Here is a 23772-nt window from a genome sequence, read left to right as displayed (position 1 = left end):
GATTGGGTGTGGTGGTTTTCTTGTCGATGTTTTGTGAGTGAGAGTGAAGCAGGTTGCCCATATTTGGCTGTAATTTGTGCCTGAGCTGAGAATGAGTGCATACGTTGCCATGCAATTCCTCTCGGAGCCAATGAGCCCTGACTTGCAGCGTTTCCCACAGACTCCTGGGTGTTTTATTAGAGGAGCATATCAATCAGCCTTTGGTGTAAACAAGATGGTACACATAAACAAACCACATCTGTAGCACAATAATTGCTCCCTGGAAAAGTATGATACTCATGGAGGGTCTGTTTGTAGTGGAACCAACAAGGTCTGCAGGTTTAATTGGTAGAGATGAAAGTAACAAGCGTCAGTGAGGGGCGGGGTTTCCAGCACCTCTAACACGGCCTAATCACGGAGGTCTTTGTTTTGGGGAGGGGGGCCTGAATGCCTCTTACCGTATCAAAGCGGCATCAAGCAGCTTCAGGTCTGCTGTGATCCTTGGCCATCCGGGACCGCTTTCTCCTGGCTTGACCCCTGAAGCGTTACAGGGTGTAGTTGTCCAACAGCCTTTACCCTGTTTTCCATCTCCTCTCCTCGGATCCCCAGGGCTGGATTTCTGTAGGCCTCACTTTCCCAATCGCTGCATTCTTTACCTTCATGCCAGAAGAGAAGGAGGCCTGATAAATTTCCAGCCAAAACATATTGAGCAACGCTCTGCGAGCTACAGACGACCTCCTGGCTGTGTGCGCTCTGACGAGGTATGCCTTGTGTGTGCTGACACTGTTTCAAGCGTGTGCCCTCAATAAGTGCATGGTTTATTCTCAAAATAAATAAAAATAATTATCTTCTGGTTGTCTGTGGAAAAACTGATCGCAATTGATCTTCATGACAGCTTGTCTGAATCAGTAGGAAGTCGTGACCTTTAGTATTGTGTGACTGCTGTGTTGATCTTCTGAATTCTGGAGTAGGTGTTATGAGGGTGTGGTTATCGCTAAACTTGCCAGCATGGAGTGTGCGTGAGCTTTTTGTTTTAAGAGAACCTGTCCCATATGGTTTTTATTAAGCCAGAAATATTTCTCACCAACAGGCTTAGATGTGTTCACTCCGAGTACAATAGCAGGAGGAGTGAAGGCTAAGGCACTGGGAGAGGGATTGTGGGTAGCATGAGACTGTGCTATACAGGTGACAGTACAGAGGGGTTCCTTACACTGCGTTCCTCCGGGATGGGCACTACCGACGGCCTCACGCACGCCCCAGCAACCCATGTGCTTATGCTTGCAGCCTGGCGTGTAAGCCAGCTGGACCGAACCAGAACCAGAACAGACCCCAGGGAGTCCTTCACCCTCTGCCAGGATTCAGGTTTCAGCCCACACCTTCACAGCACCTCCAGAGCGATGAAAAAAGACCAACAGAAGTGGTTGTGATTGTAGTTTTCTCTTTTATGACAATGTTTTATTGTGATTACATTTAAAAGCAACCAGACATAATGAAGCTCAGTTTCTATAACAAAATCGTTTCAGTATAACAATCTAATGACTAGCATTCCTAGACTGTCCTCGTTACTAGCACTTATATTTATGATGAATGGAATATTCAGTAGAGAACCTTAGCGGAATGTAGCCAAAAACACAAAACATAAATACAAGCCCCACCACCCCCCAAAGATCTGAGGTCTGAATTTTTGTTTTCATTTCCAAATAAATCTTTTTTTTTCCATTCTGATTCCAACATCCTAAAAAACAGAGCCCTTCAAACCAGTGGACCCCTGCCACATTTCTGCATTCTTCACCTCATCTAACACACCTCGTTCAACTCTGCAGCTAATTTTCAAGCACTACATACGTATATTCACTTATATTAGAGTGAAGACACAAATCTAGTCTAAAGTGTAGAACTGGACCAAGAGCTCCACACAAATCGGGTCTCACAGGATGCCAAAAAAAGCGGCGAGAGATGTTTTCACTGAGATGTTTTTACAGGCTAAATCAAACATTGCAACGTTGTAACCACAAGTTGCAACGTTGCCCTTGCACAATCGTACCGTCACGTCCCGCCTGTGTCGAATAATGTGGCTGTGAAGCAGAACGGAGTGCCAGCGTTCTCCCACCACTTCTCCCACCACGGTTCCCCACCACGTTCTCCCACCACGTTCCCCCACCCTGTTCCCCCACCACGTTCCCCCACCACGTTCCCCCACCACGTTCTCCCACCACGTTCCCCCACCATGTTTCCTACCACGTTCTCCCACCACATTCTCCCACCACATTCTCCCACCACGTTCCCCCACCATGTTTCCTACCACGTTCCCCCACCCTGTTCCCCCACCACGTTCTCCTACCATGTTCCCCCACCACTTCTCCCACCACGGTTCCCCACCACGTTCCCCCACCACGTTCCCCCACCCTGTTCCCCCACCACGTTCCCCCACCCTGTTCCCCCACCACGTTCCCCCACCCTGTTCCCCCACCCTGTTCCCCCACCACGTTCTCCCACCACGTTCTCCCACCACGTTCCCCCACCACGTTCCCCCACCCTGTTCCCCCACCACGTTCTCCTACCATGTTCCCCCACCCTGTTCCCCCACCACGTTCTCCCACCACGTTCCCCCACCACGTTCCCCCACCCTGTTCCCCCACCACGTTCTCCTACCATGTTCCCCCACCCTGTTCCCCCACCACGTTCCCCCACCACGTTCTCCCACCACGTTCCCCCACCCTGTTCCCCCACCACGTTCTCCCACCACGTTCCCCCACCACGTTCTCCCACCACGTTCCCCCACCACGTTCTCCCACCACGTTCTCCCACCACGTTCCCCCACCCTGTTCCCCCACCATGTTCCCCCACCACGTTCCCCCACCCTGTTCCCCCACCCTGTTCCCCCACCACGTTCTCCCACCACGTTCCCCCACCACGTTCTCCCACCACGTTCCCCCACCACGTTCTCCCACCACGTTCTCCCACCACGTTCCCCCACCACATTCTCCCACCACGTTCCCCCACCACGTTCCCCCACCACGTTCTCCCACCACGTTCCCCCACCACGTTCCCCCACCACGTTCTCCCACCACGTTCCCCCACCACGTTCTCCCACCACGTTCCCCCACCACGTTCCCCCACCACGTTCTCCCACCACGTTCTCCCACCACGTTCCCCCACCCTGTTCCCCCACCACGTTCTCCCACCACGTTCCCCCACCCTGTTCCCCCACCACGTTCCCCCACCCTGTTCCCCCACCACGGGGGTCTCTCTTACCCTCTCCAACCACTCCGCTTTCACCGCTGTTTGATTTCTTCTAGGTCTGACAAGCAATGTTTAGAAAAAATATATCACTGATGCTGCTTTAGTCCACCAACAACAATTATTGTTGTCATTTAAAAAGAGCAACACCGAAAGTAATGCACACAAAGTACATTTAAAACCAGCGGCACTTACTATTACAACTTTATCAATTAAAAATTGGAGTGAAATTTCAGTTTCCCTCCCGCTTCTATTTGTCATTGTATCTTCTTCAGGCGTACACGGTCGTATTAATGTCGTGTTTACATGTCGGGATTAGCGTTACAGTCGGTGATTCACCACATTTCCGTTGTTTCATTCCTGTAGGTAGTGTGTAAAAACTCTCGGCTTCGTATCCTGATTTAGTCCGGTCCGGTCGGTGACGTCAGCCGGTTTCCGCTGTCATCCCCCCGTGGCTGCGCGAGCGCAGGAGCTCGAGAGTGTTGCTCGGACGAAAGTGTCGCTGAGACGTAAAGTCGCACTGAAAGTTTCTTTAATCGCGAACACCTCGGAGAATGGAGCTGGAGGTATGGGGGTGAAGCGAGGATCGCCTGTAATGGAGGTCGTACTTCTGGAACTGCTGGTGTGCTGCAGTCTGACTTTGGTTGACGGTAAGTCAAGTCTACTTTTGTTCGGATTTTACACTCGAAGGTGGTGAACTCCAAACATGGATCCTGGAAATATAGGACTTTGCACCGTATACGATTGTTCCGAGTTCGGATTACCTGGCCCGAAATGTGGCAGGATCATTCGCCTGCATTTACCTGCTACTTATTTAAGGCGCGCTTAGATACTTTTAGTAGGTGGACGAAACTCAATAGTTCATAGTTCCATGTGTGGCTGACCGAGTCTCTCCGGCTCCACGCTGTTTATCTCGAGTTTGATCGGCTGCTTTCAGGTTCTGGTTCTCGATTGCAACTTTGGAAGGAAGTTCGGCTTGTTTTGCACCGCCGTGGTTACTTTAGTGAGTCTGAAGTGAGACCCTTCTCCTTGGATGAAACACCGTAGATGTTCCTGGCGCAGGTTCTCCAGGCCGCGGTTCAGTCTGCGATCCATCGGTGTCGGGTGTCAGATGGAGCGAAACCGAGCCCGTGTGAAGAGACTCAAGTCATCACACACACGACATATACGAAATAATAAACCGTGTTTTGTTTACCATCGCGTTTTCCTAACAGTTTACTGTCTAAAGTATCGAGGATCAAAATTATTTGACTCTAGGCTTGAGAGTGTTTAGAAATCTGAATGTAGCAAATTTCCGGACAGCAGATACGAGGGCCTGATTTAGCGAAGCATTCATTCATGTAAAACTATTTAACAAAAGTGAAGATCTTTGGTCGGTTGAGACATACTAGTGTCTGTCCGTTTGACCGAAGAAGGTGGTTAATTATAAAAGTTTTTTGTATTTATGTCTTAATCCCAATCACATCTAAATGCTTTACTGGTTTATACCCTGTTGAATAGGCCTGTGTCAACATAGTAGAAGTAACCCATATCGGAGTGTGCAGACATATTCACACACCTAACGTGATCAGGCGACGTAAATTCAGAATTGGTTCCTCGGTTCGGTGAGAGATCCATACGGACCTGCCTTAGTGACCCAAGTGTGTTGGTACGAATGATTGATGCGGGTGTGTGGATGCTGTACATGTGGACTGTCACTCCGTATCTCTTACCTGGACATTGCACTGTAGCTACTGAAAGACAAAATTGGGTGAAAGTCGGGCTGGATGTATTGGGCGATAACTGAGTATCCGGGACCGCAGCAGAACCGACACTGATGTTTCTGAATGTGCTGTAAATGCTCATATCAGACAGTGACACGTAAACTCAATTTCGGTTTGTTTGCACGTTTTAGTTCACAGATGGGAGTTGGGACAGTTGGGACTGTCTCTGGTGATTTGAGCCCTTCGCAACAGTTCAGAAAGCAATTCTAAGTTTCGAACTAATGCCGAACATCCAGTGCTGTGACTCCAATCGTTTTTATTACCGCAGGTTCTTCTAACACTGAGTCAGTCCCGGTTCTTCCTCGGGCGACATTATGATTTGTGCGCAACCTTTCAGCGCTAAGAGCAGCGAGAACACGCGGGTGTGCGCACAGCACGCTTCATCGTTTAATATCCACAATCAGATTTTCAGGGCATTTGTTCTGTTATTCTGGCTAGCACGTTTAGGAACGTCGTAATTTCATTTTTAACTACATGCCCGAGAAACCTTTCAATAATGTTTAGAACGTTTAGGTTGGTTTTGATTATTTTTAGCCTATATTTAAGTATTAATTCGTCTCCATGCCGTTTCACCATCTTTATAATGTTGCTCTGCCACGCATTCTTCCCTCGCTGCTCATTCTGCATCGTCGAGTGAGTCTTTTGGACCACTGCGGTCGACTGGAGGCGTAAACCCCGCTGCACGGTTAATTCTTAATCAAATGTCTCGGGGACAAAAGTCCAGCATGCTGATTCGTGGAGACGGGTCGCCTGTCGCTTCTCATTGAAAAGCCTCTCTTTCTCGCGCTCTCCTGCGCGTGCAGGGGGAACGGCCTGCGTTCTGCTCCGCGTGGCTGCGCGGCTCTCGCGCGCGGAGTGACGTTGTGGGCTGTGTGGCGCCTTGAGCCCGCTCACAGCTGACCGCCAGCTGATGAGACCGTTGTTTGTTTTAGTTTAATACATCTTTGGAAGTGTTTAATATATATTTGGAAGTGTTTAATATATCTTTGGAAGTGTTTTATGACACGTTTACATGTAAACATGGGGACATATTGACATTAAACATGCATGGTATTGTGTGTTTAAAGTTTCACCTTCTGTGTTGGTCAGTTGTTTGAAAATAGTTATAAAAAGGTAAAATGGTTAGTTGGAATCCCCAAAATACCGTTACTTAAAATGTGTCTTTACAAAAACGAAAATCAAATAACCTCTTGTCACTTTGGCACTACTGTAAATCCGAACACAACCTGAGTGAATGTGGTTGTGAAATTTTACGATTAAAAGAGGTCGTCGCGTGTTTAGCGCGTGCGGACGTGAATCTTGTCCTCGCGCCTGTTTGGTACACATCCACATCCATTAGACATGCCTGCCATGTCCGCGAGGAATTTAGTAAGGACGTCAGAAAAGTTGCCACACACACTTCACATCCTCACGTGACGGGGAAACTTGACAGAAGGTAATTTTTAATTTATGTAAAATAAAAAAGTGTCCTGTTTGCGAAGATGATAAACTTAGAGGTGAACCATCTCTGTCAGATGAAAGACAAGCGAGGCAGTCTTTTCTCTCTATTAGCTTAACACCACTATTCCAGACCTTCCTTACGGGTGTAAGGAAGGTCTAATTCAGTAATTCAACAGAGCAGCTAAATGACATGGTTATTACACACACACACAGCAGGCATAATAAATGGTTGTTACACACATAGCAGGTACAGAACATAGGAATATCACATGTATGTGATATATATGAGTATGTGAGTGAGAGAATGTGTGAGGGTTTTTTACAGAACACTGCAGTAATGCAAATGCATTAGAATAAATATTTTGTTGTGCTGTGATAGCCTGTCCAATCCAGTTCTGGATCTGTGTTCTGTGGGTATTTGTATTTGCATGGTAAGGTAAACATGAACTTTGAGCAGTGTGTAATCACAGCCTGGCGTAGTCTAATACTGAAATGTGGGGTGTAGTGGTCAAGATAGAAACTCTACAGTCTCTCTTCTGAGCATACACAAGGTCAACCAGAAGTGTGTGTGTGAGGGGGGGGGGGTATATATGAGGATGTGTTGGTGACCTGCTAGTTTGTGAAGTCAATGGCTAAAGAAATATAGTGCTCCAGAGTGGGGATTTACTTTTTAAATGTGTTATTATTAAAAACAAATGAATCCATTTCTGATTTTAATTATGTAATCAATCATTATGCAATCAATATAAATATTAAGTAATTTTAATGACCGATATCACAGTAGGAATGCACCTTACTCACTCAGCTGGTCAGGTCAGGTATAATCCCAGGCAGAATCCCAGAGAAAACAGCATTGGTTGGTAGTGTTGGGGGAGGGGTGTGTTTTTAAAGGGCCTTTTCCTGTTCTGTAGTTCTGCTGCACCCCAGGCCCCTCCTCCCTGACCCCCCAAACCCAGCCCTCCCCATGAGAGGAGGAGAAGGGGATAAACTGCTACAGCTCTGCTGTTTCTTTGTGCTTTTCCTCCCTCTCTCTCTCTCTCTCTCTCTCTCTCTCTCTCTCTCTCTCTCTCTCTCTCTCTATCTATCTCTCTCTCTCTCTATCTATCTCTCTGTCTAGATTTAGATCTCCTCTCTGTCTCTGTGTGGGTTCTACACTGCCTCTCTCGTGGGGCACTGGGGTTGTTCACTCCCCATCTCTGCTATATCAGTGCTATACCAGCAAGAGTCCTTGGGCCAGGCTCTGTTATACCTGTAAGAGTCCTCGGGCAAAACTCTGTTATACCAGTAAGAGTCCTCGGGCCAGGCACTGTTATACCAGTAAGAGTCCTCAGGCTAGACTCTCTTATACCAGTAAGAGTTTTTCGGGCTAGACTCTGTTATACCAGTATGAGTTCTCGGGCAAGACTCTGTTATACCAGCAAGAGTCCTCGGGCCAGGCTCTGTTATACCTGTAAGAGTCCTCGGGCCAGGCTCTGTTATACCTGTAAGAGTCCTCGGGCCAGGCACTGTTATACCTGTAAGAGTCCTCGGGCCAGGCACTGTTATACCTGTAAGAGTCCTCGGGCCAGGCACTGTTATACCAGTAAGAGTCCTCAGGCTAGACTCTGTTATACCAGTAAGAGTCCTCAGGCTAGACTCTGTTATACCAGTAAGAGTCCTCAGGCTAGACTCTGTTATACCAGTAAGAGTTTTTCGGGCTAGACTCTGTTATACCAGTATGAGTTCTCGGGCAAGACTCTGTTATACCAGCAAGAGTCCTCGGGCCAGGCTCTGTTATACCTGTAAGAGTCCTCGGGCCAGGCTCTGTTATACCAGTAAGAGTCCTCGGGCCAGGCTCTGTTATACCTGTAAGAGTCCTCGGGCCAGGCTCTGTTATACCTGTAAGAGTCCTCGGGCCAAGCTCTGTTATAACAGTAAGAGTCCTCGGGCCAAGCTCTGTTATAACAGTAAGAGTCCTCGGGCCAAGCTCTGTTATACCAGTAAGAGACCTCGGGCAAGACTCTGTTATACCAGTAAGAGTTCTCGGGCAAGACTCTGTTATACCAGTAAGAGTCCTCGGACCAGGCTCTGTTATACCAGTAAAAGTCCTCGGACCAGGCTCTGTTATACCAGTAAAAGTCCTCGGACCAGGCTCTGTTATACCAGTAAGAGTCCTCGGACCAGGCTCTGTTATACCAGTAAAAGTCCTCGGACCAGGCTCTGTTATACCAGTAAAAGTCCTCGGACCAGGGTGTTATACCAGTAAGAGTCACTGGGCAAGGCTCCTAATACTACACTCTCCTACACTGAAAATTATCGCTTTAGATAAGAGTGTCAGCCAAATATCTAAAATGTAAATGTGATTGAAGCCACACCTCCTCCCCTCCCCTCACCGTGTGCTTCAGGCTGATTGGTTGTAGGGGCGCGTGGTGGAATTCACCTGATTCTAGCCCTGTGTTTCTGCAGCCAGGAGTGTTAATCCATGATCAGATTTCACTCTGCCACTGTACTGGGTTCAGATTAGAGTTGCAATTTTTCCTCTGCAGTCCTTGTAAAATCAGCACATGCATTTGACCTTTAGTTTGACTATGTAGTTTAAGATTTTGTTTCCTCACACAAGAGTGTGTGTTTCATTTTTCTGTGGCAGGGTGTGTGTGTGTGCTTGCATGTGTATGAATGTAGCGCTCCAGTTCTGTTTGGAAAAAGCATTTACACTCAGGTTCAGCTCAGAGCTGTTTTGTGTGTGTGTGTGTGTGTGTGTGTACGCGCACACATATGTAGTAGTTGTTATGCATCTTCCTGGTTCTGCTGGTTTGAATGAATGAGGGCTTTTCCCCTGTCCAGTCCACAGGCACGTGTTTGTGTGTGTGTGTGTGTGTTTGTGTGTGTGTGTGTGTGTGAGATCTCGTAAAAAGCGCAGCTGTTGAGGAGATACTATCTCTCTTTTCTCTGTCATGCTCCTTCATTGCAGTGAGAACAAGAGGTACAACTCATTGCTGGCTTACACAAGTATTCAAGTCTCTTTTATCACGGTGGTCTTTGGTGCATTGACTTCAATCCAAACAATAATAATAATTTTTAAAAATCATCAAAGATTTATTTTCCACACAAAAAACAAGAACTGAAAATCTTGCAAAAGATTGACCTTCTTCCTCACGCTTCAAGTCATGGAGTTCTCCTTTGGTTTTGAGTCTTGAGGTGTGGAAACACTGCCCCAGTTTCGCTCCTGACCATGTCTGTCTGCAGGGTCAGTGCTGCTGTGGTCAGTGCTGCTGTGGTCAGTGAGATTGTGCTGTCCCAGCAGTTTACCGTTGTTAGCCGCTAGCACACAGGGATGCGTGAGGCGCTGCAGGCAGGAGGGTGGAGGTGGGTGGAGCGTGAGCAGAGTGGCTGGGCTGCTCCTGGCACAGCTGCCGTGCCTTTGTGTCCTGGCTTCTGATGTCTGTGGGCGGAGCCACACTGGAAACGGAGCAGGTCCACTTTGATCCACCCACCAACCCAGAGGGGGGGGGGGGGGGGGTTTGATAGCCACAACACAGTGTTACCTGTCACACAGCGTTACCTGTCACACAGCGTTACCTGTCACACAGTGTTACCTGTCACACAGTGTTACCTGTCACACAGCGTTACCTGTCACAGACCGCCCCTGCTGGGCTTTGCTGTACAGGTGTGTACACACAGCTGATCCAGCATCCTGCTGCTGGACTTGATCACATGTGTGTGTGTGTGTGTGCATGCGTGTGTGCGTGTGTGCACATGCGCTGGACCAGCTCACCTTCTAGATGCCACAGCTTCTCTGAACAGACCTTGAGAACTATTTTCATATATTTATTTTCACTTTAATTTTAGATTTTGTTTCTAAACTCTCCTTTTGGGTCTTTTTTCATTTGACACTGGTCAGGGGTTTATGCTCCACCACTGCACTGTGGTTGTGAACATTTAAGGCTGCGTTGAGCTAAAGAAGACGTGAAGTTCTCATAAACACCCCAGGACTTAGTTCCTGCTGTAGGACCGGCCCACAGCCTCGGCACAGGCCCACAACACTAACGGACAGATTATAATCCTAATTACAATGTAATAACTATTATTATATTATCATAGTCACGTGGTGTACATCCTTCTGCTGTGGCAGCAGTGCCACCTTAGACAGCCTCACTTTGGAACGCAATTCCACAAACGATTAGATAGAGGAGGCGACGAAGTGTGTGGGCGACGAAGGTGAAGAGACGTGGATTTGGAGGAAGGCGGTGTTTTCAGACAGAGGCGGCACAGGTCCGGTCCCGGCAGGGTGGGTGGGATGGTATGTTGGGGAAACACCCGTGGTTCTGTTCACAACTGGTTCTGCATGATGACCAAGTTCAGTTCAAGCGTGTGTACGTGCACGTAGGTTCTCCTCTCCTGCTGTTCGCTAACCGCCGTGATGTGTGTGTGTGCGTGTGTGTGTGCGTGTGTGTGTGCGCGTGTGTGTGTGTGTGTGTGTACGCCTGCAGGTTCTCCTCTCCTGCTCTTCGCTAACCGCCGTGATGTCCGCCTGGTGGATGCGGAAGCAGGCCGTGCTGAGTCGGCGGTGGTGGTGAGCGATCTGGAGGACGCGGCCGCTGTGGACTTCCTGTTTACCGAGGGACTCATCTTCTGGACAGACGTCAGCGAAGAGGCCATCAAACAGACCTACTACAACCAGTCTACCAACTGTAAGCATTACACAGACCTACTGTGACCAGTCTACCCACTGAAAACTTTACACGTACACGCTGTCAACTGAAAGTTGTGTCAAAGTCAGTAGGGCTGAACTCGGTAGTGATAGAGGTTCTGTGTCTTCTGGGAGAACAAGGCGCGTGTGGAATGCGGTGCTGATAAGGAGAGTCTAATGGCTTTGCTGTGTTTCAGCTGTGAAGGAGGCCGTATTGGGCGTGGGGCAGACGGTAGTGGTGGCAGGCCTGGACTCCCCCGATGGACTCGCCTGTGATTGGCTAGGACGTAAACTCTACTGGACCGACTCTGAGACCAATCGGATCGAAGTGGCCAACCTGGATGGAACGTCCCGGAAGGTGCTGTTCTGGCAGGACTTGGACCAGCCGCGGGCCATAGCACTGAACCCTGCACAGCGGTGAGTGGAGTGTGCGCATGCACACGCACACACACACACACACACACACACACACACACACACACACACACACACACGCACACGTGCATATGGGTAGGAAAGGTGAGAATGTCCTTGTGGTTTGTAAGACAGGTGAGGACATCCTCATCGTGTGTAAGGCGAGGGCTGTGTGTAAAAGTTCAGGTGGTTTAACCTCTGACCTCTGAACAGTGTGTAGTACCCCAGGTGGTTGTTATGATGATAATTCAGTCGTGAGCTTTCTGGAATTCAGAAGACGTCGTCATGGCAGTGCTGGGAGAGATGCCTGGCTATTGTAGCATATTTACCTTGTGAGAGGATGTGGGAGATTGTGAAGTCGTGGGTCTGGTACTGGGTCTGGTACTGGGTCTGGGCTGGACGACACTGCTAAACTACAGACCTTCAGGCCCTTTCAGAACCTCTAGAGTCTCACAGGTCTCACTGGGAGCTTGTACAGATAGCATCTCATTCCAGCACGACTATCTTGTGACTCTCTCTCCAGAGAACACATCACTCTCCTATCCATCACCCTCGTGTGAGTCTCTCTTCCTGGTGCACCTCTCTCATTTGTGGGTCTCTGTGCCCCTCTCACTGTCTTATTCACGTGTCTCTCTTGCATGTGTCTCCTTCATGTCTCATGCGTGTCTCTCGTGCATGTGTGTCTCACGCGAGTCTCTCTTACGTGTGTTTGTCTCTCATGTCTCTCTTGCACGTGTCTTTCCCTTGTGTCACACGCATGTCTTTTTTGCATGTGTCTCTCCTCGTGTCTCACGCATTAGATTGTTGATCTTCAGCCAAAAGAAACACCTCCGTGTTCTGCAGCGGGTGTCACGGAGCCTGACGTATCCTTCACTCACGTTCACTCCACTAGACTGTAGCTTTGATCGAACTCTATACATAGGTGCTTGACCTCATTGTCTTTGAGCTATGTTCTGGTTCCTGGAAGGCATTGAGTATCCAGATATCTGGAAGGTGTGTCATCTTGAAGATCTGGACCTTGTGTTTAAGATCTGGAGCTGAACAGTTCCCTCTGCACACACGTTCCAGATCACGTCGTCCCCGGGCTCCACGGTTAATCCCTTCTGATATGTGTGTGTGTCCAAACCCCCCATGGCCGTGTGTTTATGTTTGTGCATAATGAGACTCTCCTCTCCCTTACTATCTCACTCTTTTCCTCTCTCCCTCCTTTCCCTCTCTCCTCTTCTTCCCCTTTTCTTCTTTGTTTTAATTACTTACATCTGCCCAGCTTGGCGAACATTCATATCCCCTTCAACATTTGAGCAAAGTGACTACCAGCTACATGTTCGGCAGTAGATTCAGAAGGATCTGTCTAGCCATGACTGTATCAGTTCGTTTATCAGCACAGCCTCAACAAGACTTAGGAACTTCTCTGCTATTTCTGTGCTCTGCTGGTTGGCTGGCGTCTGCTGTAGTTGTGTGTTCCGACTTCCACAGTCTTCTCTCTCTAGTAAAGATGATTTTGGTCGGTTGGTGCTGTTTGTCTTGTGCACTCCCTACGTTCAGAAGTTGTTGCTTTAGCCAGTGCCATAGTGAGGAGTGTGAATGCCATCACAGCCGTTGGCCTCGGGGGCTTTTATTGTGGCGGAGCGTAATTGCAGCTGCTGCTATGTTTCTTATGTGCTTAATTGAGAAGAATGTGCCAGAGCCGTTGGAGAGAGGGTGGTCCTGTGGGCGGAGCCCCGGGGGAGCCTGGGTGCTGAGGTTTTGCACGCTTGAATTCTTCCCTGCCATCAGGCCTGATAAGCTTGGCCGGCGGTGACACTTGTGGGCGGAGCTCAAGGGCACAGCTTTATGAGTCATGGGTGTTTATTTCTCTCCTCTCTTCTTTGTTCTTTCCGTCTTGTTGTCTTTCCCCCTCTATCTCTCTCTTTCTCTCCTCTCTCTCTCCTGGACAGATGCTTTTTGCGGCCTGGTGGTTTGTGTCTGTTCATACTGGTTTTGTGTCTGTTCATACTGGGTTTGGTGTTAAGGACAATGGTGTACGAGTGACTACACGTTGACTCAGACCAACCCTGCAGTGCTGGTGCTGTGTGGGTGGAGTCTCTGTTGCGTTTCAGCATGGCCCCTCCCTCTCCTCGCACACCCGGTCCAGCACAGGCCATGGGGCACTGTGTGCTGGGCGAGGGGCCTGTTGCTGTTGGTGACAGTATGAAAGAGCCCAAACGCTAATGCTGGAGGAAGTTGTGCTAATATGCCCAACAGAACCCCCCTCCCCCAATGTAAACCCAGCGGACACCAACATCAGAGTGATGAGCACAACGGCTCTGCCAGTGCTAATGAGGAAACCAGCGTCTGTCTGGGAAAACTGGCTGACCTGCTGACAAGGGGCAAGATTAAACACTTGTTGATCTTGCATTAAGTACTGTAACATATCCAACCTGTGCACAGTACAGCCTAAGCTGAAACCTGAACTCTACACACTACAGCCTAAGCTGAAACCTGAACTCTACACACTACAGCCTAAAATGAAACCTGAACTCGACACACTACAGCCTAAGCTGAAACCTGAACTCTACACACTACAGCCTAAAATGAAACCTGAACTCGACACACTACAGCCTAAGCTGAAACCTGAACTCTACACACTACAGCCTAAGCTGAAACCTGAACTCTACACACTACAGCCTAAGCGGAAACCTGAACTCTACACACTATAGCCTAAGCTGAAACCTGAACTCTACACACTACAGCCTAAGCTGAAACCTGAACACTACACACAACATCCTAAGGTGAAACCTGAAATCTACACACTACAGCCTAAGCTGAAACCTGAACTCAACACACTACAGCCTAAGCTGAAACCTGAACTCAACACACTACATCCTAGGCTGTACACACGCACTAGTACATGTGAACACATAACCCCAAAGCTGAAAGAATTGCACTGGCTTCCAGTACAATATCGAATACAATATAAAACTCTGCTCTTGGTTTTTAAGTGTTTGCGTGTCTTGGCACCTGAGTATGTTTGTGTTCTGTTGTCAAGATATTGTCCTTCTCCTTCTCTCCGCTCCACTGATGCTTGTCTGCTCTCAGTTCCTTCTGCTAAGCTGCGCATGTTTGGTCAAAGAGCTTTCTGTGTTCATGGTGCAAAATTATGGAACTCAATCCCTCTATATCTCTGTACATGTACATCAATGGATGTTTTTAAGAGGCACTTAAAAACACATCTTTTTGAGATTGCTTTCATGAATTTGTTATTTTAATTTGTTACTTAGTTTTATATCTATTTTACTTGAATGTTTTATGTTTTATGTTATGTTTTTATGTCCTTGAGTATCCTGAAATGCGCTTATAAATAAAAATGTATTATTATTATTAAAGCTGAAACCTGAACTCGACACACTACAGCCTAAGCTGAAACCTGAACTCGATACACTACAGCCTAAGCTGAAACCTGAACTCGACACACTATAGCCTAAAATGAAACCTGAACTCGACACACTACAGCCTAAGCTGAAACCTGAACTCGACACACTACAGCCTAAAATGAAACCTGAACTCGACACACTACAGCCTAAGCTGAAACCTGAACTCGACACACTACAGCCTAAAATGAAACCTGAACTCGACACACTACAGCCTAAGCTGAAACCTGAACTCGACACACTACAGCCTAAAATGAAACCTGAACTCGACACACTACAGCCTAAGCTGAAACCTGAACTCGACACACTACAGCCTAAAATGAAACCTGAACTCGACACACTACAGCCTAAGCTGAAACCTGAACTCGACACACTACAGCCTAAAATGAAACCTGAACTCGACACACTACAGCCTAAGCTGAAACCTGAACTCGACACACTACAGCCTAAAATGAAACCTGAACTCGACACACTACAGCCTAAGCTGAAAACTGAACTCGACACACTACAGCCTAAAATGAAACCTGAACTTTTCAGTTTGACTTCTTCATTTTTGAGGTTCCACCTCAAATTCATTTTGTTCTATGGAGGTGTGGTCAACCGGGATATTGATGAAGGGGTGTTGCAGTGCCACCGTAAAGGACCAGCAGATCGTGTGATCATGCCCCCTCAGTTCAGATGTGCCCTGAGGAGGCGTGGCCACTGGCCACACAGGCTGTGGGAGCTGTGAGGAGGTGGGGCCATACAGGCTGTGGGTGCTGTGAGGAGGCGTGGCCACACAGACTAGGGGTGCTGTGAGGAGGTGTGGCCACACAGACTCGGGGTGCTGTGAGGAGACGTGGCCACAAAGGCTGCGGGTATTTTGAGCCTGTGTTGTGCACCATCCTCTCAAGACTTTTTCTGTTCTGACACCCGGAGATGCCTATTTAGACTCTATTCATCTTCACACAGAAAAGTGACTGCTGGCATTCCTAGCAAAAACCAGAACGGTTTGACTCCCAGCCAAAAGATTTCTATCATGTACCGTGTGTGTGTGTGTGTGTGTGTGTGTGTGTGTGTGTGTGTGTCTGTGTGTGTCTGTCCATAAGTGTAATAACTTAGGTGAGGACTGGTGCTGGTAGGTCTTGCTTTTAAAGTCTCTTGGGCCTTTGAAAGCTCTGCTGTTGTTTAGTCTGTCTGGGAGATCCGTGTTATACACGCCTTCCACTACACACTCCACGCACCATGGCGCAGACTTCAAAAGCGGTCTTTCTCAGTGTGTGTGCGTGTATGTATGTGTGTATTTATATGCTCATGCTGGTGTGTGTTTGTGTATATATGTGTGTGTATGTTTATACATGTTTATATGCAAATGCTTGTGCGTGTGTTTATCCATGTTTATATGTGCGTGCGTGCGTGCGTGTGTGTGTGTGTGTGTGTGTGTGTGTGTTAGTACGAGAACCAGATGTGTAATTGACACATGCCTTTGTTTAGGTACATGTACTGGACAGACTGGGGGGAGGAGCCACGTATCGAGAGGGCGGGCATGGACGGCAGCAGCCGCAGGGTCATTGTGGAGCAGGACATCTATTGGCCCAATGGCCTGACAATCGACCTGGATGAACAGAAACTGTACTGGGCCGACGCCAAACTCAGCTTCATCCACAGAGCAAACCTGGATGGCACGTCACGGTCAGTTAGCACACGCATGCAAAAACACACACACTTTGTGGAGTGTAATACAGTGCTTACAACTAATCCTAACACACACACACACACACACACACACCTTAACCACTCTCCAGCGTCTCTCATCTGTTCCCTTTTCCTAGTCTCTCTCTCTCTCTCTCTCTCTCTCTATCTCGCCCTCCCTCAGTGTGATTGGCTGTATGTTTCATCCTGATGACCTTTAGGAAGTTAAATGGTCCAGTGTGGACAGCAGGCCTTTGACAGGCCCCAGTGTAAACAGTCCGCACCCCCACACGCTTCCAGACTCTCTGGCTGAACTAGAGTTGTGCATGCCACAAAGCGCCGTCATCTGACCTGCTCGGCATTATGGGTAGGATTTTCCCCCACCCCCGGGGAAAAGGTGTCTGCTCCCCATTGTGTGTGTGGAGTTTAATATGGACTCTGTAGCAGAGAGATGTTTGCTCGTCTGCAAGTCACTCCTTGAGGGCTTTTGTACAGGCCTGAAAGGGATTAAGATAATCCTGAGGGGGCCTGGCTTCAGCTAGACTATAAGAACAAAAATATCATATTATATTGATATAATAGATTAGATTTCTAAGTATGTGACTTGTATCAGAATTCATACGTATTTTAAAACAAAATTCACGTATTTTATTTCTGTTTTTTAGCGTGGATGTTTCTGCAAGTGAAACCAAGTTGTCTAGAAATCAACTGAGAGTCCAGGGGCATTCAGGAAGTTGGCCCCATGGGGTGTGTGTGTGTGTGTGTGTGTGTGTGTGTGTGTGTGTGTGTGTGTGTGAGAGAGAGAGAGAGAGAGAGAGAGAGAGAGACTATGTGAGGCTCAGATCATGGGCCCTAACAGAACCTGCTATGCGTTTCTCACTTGCAGATTTGCTGGGACTTTTTAAACACTTTCTCAGATGTGCGAGGGACTCTATTCATAAATAACCAAAGCTTTGGCTCTGATAGGTTGAGCTGTGAAACAGACCTCTGGGACCGAAGGGGCCGCATTACTAGTGGCTGTTTTACGGCTGAATGTGAGAGTGATGTCTGGGGACATTACACCGAGCTTCCTGTCATGGCGCTGAGCATCTACAGGTCTCCTGCCGCCTGGCCGTCCTGCGGTTCCTGTGTGTTCTCTGCAGCATCAGGACTCCTGGAAACACTTACCTTCTGTTGTTGTTAAAACACAGCATAACAAAGCAAGACTGGCGGGCTTTCATGTCTGGCTTCGGGACGCCTCTGATTAATGGCGGAGTTTACAGTGTTCCTACTTCAAACGAGGCCGCCGTGGACATGCAGGCCGCCAACGCCAAAACCTGCGAGAGTCTGGGTGTAATTACGCACCTCCGTCAGCACGGCCAGGGTCTTCATACGCTGTTAAACACCAGGGGCCTGCCAGAAGGCTGCAAATAGTGTGACCTCCATCACCCACCCGCACCCCCCACCCCATGACCCAGAGACCCCGTGAACCAGTGCCAGTCCTGGGCAACTGCTGTTAGGGTTCTGGATGGCCCCGGTTCTGATTCAGGTGATCCATGTGCAGCGTGGAAACTTGTGTGTTCTGATGGTGCTGTGTGGGTGGATGAAGTCATTCTCTCTCTCTCTCTCTCTCTCTCTCTCTCTCTCTCTCTCTCTTCCTCTCTCTCTGAGAACAACTGTGCTTTGGTGTACTGAGGCTAGCACTCACCGCACAGCAGCTATAGCACCGCACACTGCCGACAGCTCTGATTGGTTTAGTTTCCCCTCTTGGAGACAGGTGGGCTTAGCGGTCCTTGAGGGTTATGACGTCCTCGGCGAAAGCCACTGTCCGTCTGCTCTTACCGCCAGTGCTCAGCTGTGTGATGGACATGCAACCAATACTCCAGCATCTGAGCAAAGTAGAAATTTGGGATTAACTGTGGAGTAAACTAAAGTGTGTGTGTATGTGTGGTGTGTGTGCGTCTGTGTGTGTGTGTAGAGAAACCGTGGTGGAGGGCACCCTGACCCACCCCTTCGCCCTCACTCTCTTCGATGAGACTCTGTACTGGACAGACTGGCAGACCCGCTCCATCCACGCCTGTAACAAGCACTCGGGGAACAGCAGGAGGGAGGTGCTGGGGGGGATATACTCACCAATGGACATCCAGGTGCTGGGAGAGGAAAGACAGCCCTACAGTAAGTCCATGTACACACACACACACACACACACACACACACACACACACACACACACACACACACACACACACACACACACACACACACACACACACACACAAGAACCCAGAGAGCGAACCTTTTATTTCATCCGATTGTGAATAATTTTTTGTCACACGTTGCTTCAGCGTGGCTAATGGTTTTCACTTGCTGCTAATTTAGCATCTCCCGGTCAGTCTAGTTTTCTGTGCACTGCAGTCGACTGAGGCTGGACGCAGATTTCTGTAGACTGAGACAGACAGGCGAGAGACAGACAGGCGAGAGACAGACAGGTGCATGGCAGGAGGTGTGTGAGATTATTGCCCTCGTGGTGAAAACATGTCTCCAGTGTGTGTGTCGGGGCGGCCGGCCACTCTACCCTGCTGTGTGTATGTGTGTATGTGTGTATGTGTGTATGTGTGTGTGTGTGTGTGTGTGTGTGTGTAGTGGGGTGGACGGTCCCCCTACACTGCTGTGCATGTCTCAGTTTGGTGTGTGTGTGTGTGTGTGTGTGTGTGTGTGTGTGTGTGTGTGTGTGTGTGTGTGTGTGTAGTGGGGTGGATGGTCTCCCTACATTGATGTGCATGTCTCAGTTATTGGGGTGTGTGTGTGTGTGTGTGTGTGTGTGGTGAGGCGGACGGTCTCCCTACACTGCTGTGCATGTCTCAGTTTGGGGTGTGTGTGTGTGTGTGTGTGTGTGTGTGTGTGTGTGTGTGTGTGTGTGTGTGTGGTGAGGCGGACGGTCTCCCTACACTGCTGTGCATGTCTCTCTGGGATGTCAGGGCCTTTCAACACCTGCAGTGGTGCAGATGAATGAGGCAGTCCAGGGAGAAATGTTTGAGTCTTGAACAAATAAACACTCAAGACTCGGCAGAGACACAGGGTAGACTGTGTGTGTGTGTGTCTGTGTGTGTGTGCGTGCATGTGTGTGTATTTAAGCAGACTACTCAGTGTAACGGAGTAAAAGTAGCAATGGTTAATTGTTTGGTATAAGGCACCAGCGCCATAAGACACATGAAATGGTTTCATAAGAGGTTTAAGATTAGGAGAGCTGACCTGAGTTCAGTTGTAAATCTGGGCCCCACAGTAATAGAAAACAACGTTCTGCCTTCATAACTGTATTTGTTCTCACATATCCACAGACTCTGTGCTTTCATTAGATTTTCTCTTACGAATGCACTAATTCTGATTTTCTGATGTAACCTTGAACCTTGTCCCAGTAGTCAAACCCCACTAATCTGACAGCACATGTTTGAGCGTGCGTGCACACACATGGCTACACATGGTTTTAGAAATACCAGGGTCAAAAACTTTAGCTTGCTGCAGGGGTTTGGATTCTGCCTCCTCCACTGCGCTGAGTGAAGATTCTGTAGAGACGAGATCGTTCAGTCCACCCCCCCTGGTAAAGCCACGACGCTGACGGTCAGATGACGTCGCTCATCTTGGGGTCGCAGAAGATCTACTGTACCAACGTAGTAATTTATGTAGTATTAAATTATGTAGACTCGCATTTACACCTCGGAAAGAACAGACGTGTGTACGTGTGTGTCCACCCTGTGTGTCCCACCTGCTTAAGCCACCGCTGCATGTCTTCAGTCGTGTGAAGTGAGTCCAGCTCTTTGGCCTGCTGCCCCGGTTCTGCGTACGAACAGCAGCCTCTGCCCAGCCCACCGCTCTGCCCGCGGGTAACGGAGACCCTGCAGGGTTGAGCCTCGTAGTCTAGACGCTGTCTGAGCATTTCAACACATGCTTGCACAACACCGCATTCATGAAGTTCAGAGTGACTGAGAAATGTGCTTATTGGCTCTTGCTGAAATAAGCGGTGGTCGTGGAATCCGGATGTCTCCGTGACCACAAAGACCTTCGCTGTTTTATTGCCCTACGCTTTTGTGTTTTTGTGCACTCGTTTGCATGTTTGTATTTATGTTTACACGTTTGCGTGTCAAATGACTGTTCCAGTGTGAGTGGTTGAAGGGGAGTTTCATTGCTAACCAGTTCTGTGTGGTGTGTCTGTGTCTCCTCCCACAGTCCAAACTCCCTGCAGTGACGCCAACGGCGGCTGTTCCCACCTGTGTCTGCTGTCGCCCTCCCCGCCCTTCTACAGCTGCGCCTGTCCCACAGGGGTCAGACTCCGCCAGGACGGCAAGACCTGCCGGCCAGGTGAGGCCCCTCAGCCCCACACTCAACACCTCTCAACCCCACACTCAACACCCCTCAGCCCCACGCACCTCACACAACACCCCTCAGCCCCACACTCAACACCCCTCAACCCCACACTCAACACCCCTCAACCCCACACTCAACACCCCTCAACCCCACACTCAACACCCCTCAACCCCACACTCAACACCCCTCAGCCCCACACTCAACACCTCTCAACCCCACGCACCTCACACAACACCCCTCAGCCCCACACTCAACACCCCTCAACCCCACACTCAACACCCCTCAACCCCACACTCAACACCCCTCAACCCCACACTCAACACCTCTCAACCCCACACTCAACATCCCTCAGCCCCACGCACCTCACACAACACCCCTCAGCCCCACACTCAACACCCCTCAGCCCCGTACCCAACATCCCTCAGCCCCACGCACCTCACACAACACCTCTCAGCCCCACGCACCTCACACAACACCCCTCAGCCCCACACTCAACACCCCTCAGCCCCACGCACCTCACACAACACCCCTCAGCCCCACACTCAACACCCCTCAGCCCCGTACCCAACATCCCTCAGCCCCACGCACCTCACACAACACCTCTCAGCCCCACGCCCCTCAACCCCACACTCAACACCCCTCAGCCCCACGCACCTCACACAACACCCCTCAGCCCCACACCCAACACCCCACACTCAACACCCCTCAACCCCACACTCAACACCCCTCAGCCCCACGCACCTCACACAACACCCCTCAGCCCCACGCCCCTCAGCCCTACACACAACACCCCTCAGCCCCACACCCCGTACCCAACGCCCCACACCCAACACCCCTCAGCCCCACACCCAACGCCCCTCAGCCCAACGCCCCTCAGCCCAACGCCTCTCAGCCCCACACTCAACACCCCTAAGCCCCACACCCTGTACCAAACGCCCTTCAGCCCCACACACATTTGCGTAATTCCAGAGGTGATGTTTGATTTTGACACAGGCTTTATCACCACAGAAGAAGAGTCTAGCAGTTTAAAGTAAAAAGAATGGAGCGGTAGTGTAAAGTAAAAAGAATGGAGCGGTAGTGTAAAGTAAAAAGAATGGAGCGGTAGTGTAAAGTAAAAAGAATGGAGCGGTAGTGTAAAGTAAAAAGAATGGAGCGGTTGTGTGAGTCATCGTCTCTGATGAGGCCGATGTGGGCAGGTCTGTGGGCAGGTCTGTTGTTGTCTTCCGTTTACCGTGATATCATTGCCATTGTTTATTAGTGGTGGTTGATCCATCGTGTGTTTTTGGAACTGGCTGGTGTTCTGCAGGGTGTTGACGTGCAGATACACACGCACGCACATACAGACACACACCCACCCCTGACAGACGGTCGCTTCATGTTCATGTCGACCATGAAGCAGACTTCAGCATTTTAGCCCTCCTGCCCCCTCCCCAGAGAGCGCCCCCCAGTGGTGCTGGGGCGGTGTTTATTTACCACGGCCCAGAGTTGTGCCCCCCCCCCCCCCTCCACGCAGAGAGGACCACACCTGGGCAGCTCTGTCGGAGTCTGTGTGTCCAGCGGCCGTGCCCTGGGCCTGTTTGTTTGAGTTGCTCTGGGGCCTTTATGTCCCGCAGCACGCTGGCCTTCTTCTCCAGCTACGCAAGCGTCTGCGTTTGTATGTGATGGCACTCAGAATGGAAGCAGAAAAGTGTTCAGGAGTGTGAAGGACTCTTGGTGTTCAGGAGTGTGAAGGACTCTTGGTGTTCAGGAGTGTGAAGGACTCTTGGTGTTCAGGAGTGTGAAGGACTCTTGGTGTTCAGGAGTGTGAAGGACTCTTGGTGTTCAGGAGTGTGAAGAACTCTTGGTGTTCAGGAGTGTGAAGAACTCTTGGTGTTCAGGAGTGTGAAGGACTCTTGGTGTTCAGGAGTGTGAAGGACTCTTGGTGTTCAGGAGTGTGAAGAACTCTTGGTGTTCAGGAGTGTGAAGAACTCTTGGTGTTCAGGAGTGTGAATGACTCTTGGTGTTCAGGAGTGTGAAGGACTCTTGGTGTTCAGGAGTGTGAAGGACTCTTGGTGTTCAGGAGTGTGAAGAACTCTTGGTGTTCAGGAGTGTGAAGAACTCTTGGTGTTCAGGAGTGTGAAGGACTCTTGGTGTTCAGGAGTGTGAAGAACTCTTGGTGTTCAGGAGTGTGAAGGACTCTTGGTGTTCAGGAGTGTGAAGGACTCTTGGTGTTCAGGAGTGTGAAGGACTCTTGGTGTTCAGGAGTGTGAAGGACTCTTGGTGTTCAGGAGTGTTCAGCTCCCTCCACTCAGGAATGTCACATCAGTTATTGTTCTTCTGCTTGTTCTGGCAGATGGTGGGTGGGGGCTGAACGTTTGTTCTGGGTGGATGGTGGGTGGGGGTGAGTGTGGATGGTGGGTGTACTGGGTGGATGGTGGGTGGGTGTACTGGGTGGATGGTGGGTGGGTGGGGGTGAGTGTGGATGGTGGGTGGGTGTATTGGGTGGATGGTGGGTGGGGGTGAGTGTGGATGGTTGGTGGGTGTACTGGGTGGATGGTGGGTGGGGGTGAGTGTGGATGGTGGGTGGGGGTGAGTGTGGATGGTGGGTGGGGGTGAGTGTGGATGGTGGGTGGGTGTGCTGGGTGGATGGTGGGTGGGGGTGAGTGTGGATGGTGGGTGGGTGTGCTGGGTGGATGGTGGGTGGGTGGAGGTGAGTGTGGGTACTGGTGGAGGTGGAGGGTGATTATGGGTAATGGTGGGTGGTGGGTGGGGGTGAGAATAAAGGTCATGTTTTTCTTCCAACAAACGTTCAGAGACAGAGAGACAGAGTGTGGCATTGTGTCCCCCCTCAGTGCCCATTAAACCC

The 23772-nt window shown here is 49.6% G+C and overlaps 1 protein-coding gene across 2 annotated transcripts in view; it reads left to right on the top strand.

The window, feature by feature from the left end:
* The first annotated feature begins 3620 nt into the window (after window positions 1-3620).
* The window catches only part of lrp5 (low density lipoprotein receptor-related protein 5), a 50341-nt gene continuing 30189 nt past the window's right edge, over window positions 3621-23772 (top strand). The window contains exons 1-6 of one of the 2 annotated variants that reach the window (XM_077022332.1): window positions 3621-3869; window positions 10892-11092; window positions 11289-11508; window positions 16389-16586; window positions 18544-18740; window positions 20790-20921. In XM_077022332.1, coding sequence (XP_076878447.1) covers window positions 3788-3869; window positions 10892-11092; window positions 11289-11508; window positions 16389-16586; window positions 18544-18740; window positions 20790-20921 — 1030 coding nt within the window. In that variant the 5' untranslated portion in view covers window positions 3621-3787. The remainder of the gene's footprint in view (window positions 3870-10891; window positions 11093-11288; window positions 11509-16388; window positions 16587-18543; window positions 18741-20789; window positions 20922-23772) is intronic. The other variant, XM_077022331.1, reaches the window with a different exon arrangement.

Source organism: Brachyhypopomus gauderio, chromosome 11 (genome assembly GCF_052324685.1).
Source record: "Brachyhypopomus gauderio isolate BG-103 chromosome 11, BGAUD_0.2, whole genome shotgun sequence".
NCBI lineage: Eukaryota > Metazoa > Chordata > Actinopteri > Gymnotiformes > Hypopomidae > Brachyhypopomus > Brachyhypopomus gauderio.
The sequence above is the reverse complement of the archived record's forward strand: the minus strand, read 5'-3'. Positions and strand labels throughout refer to the sequence as shown.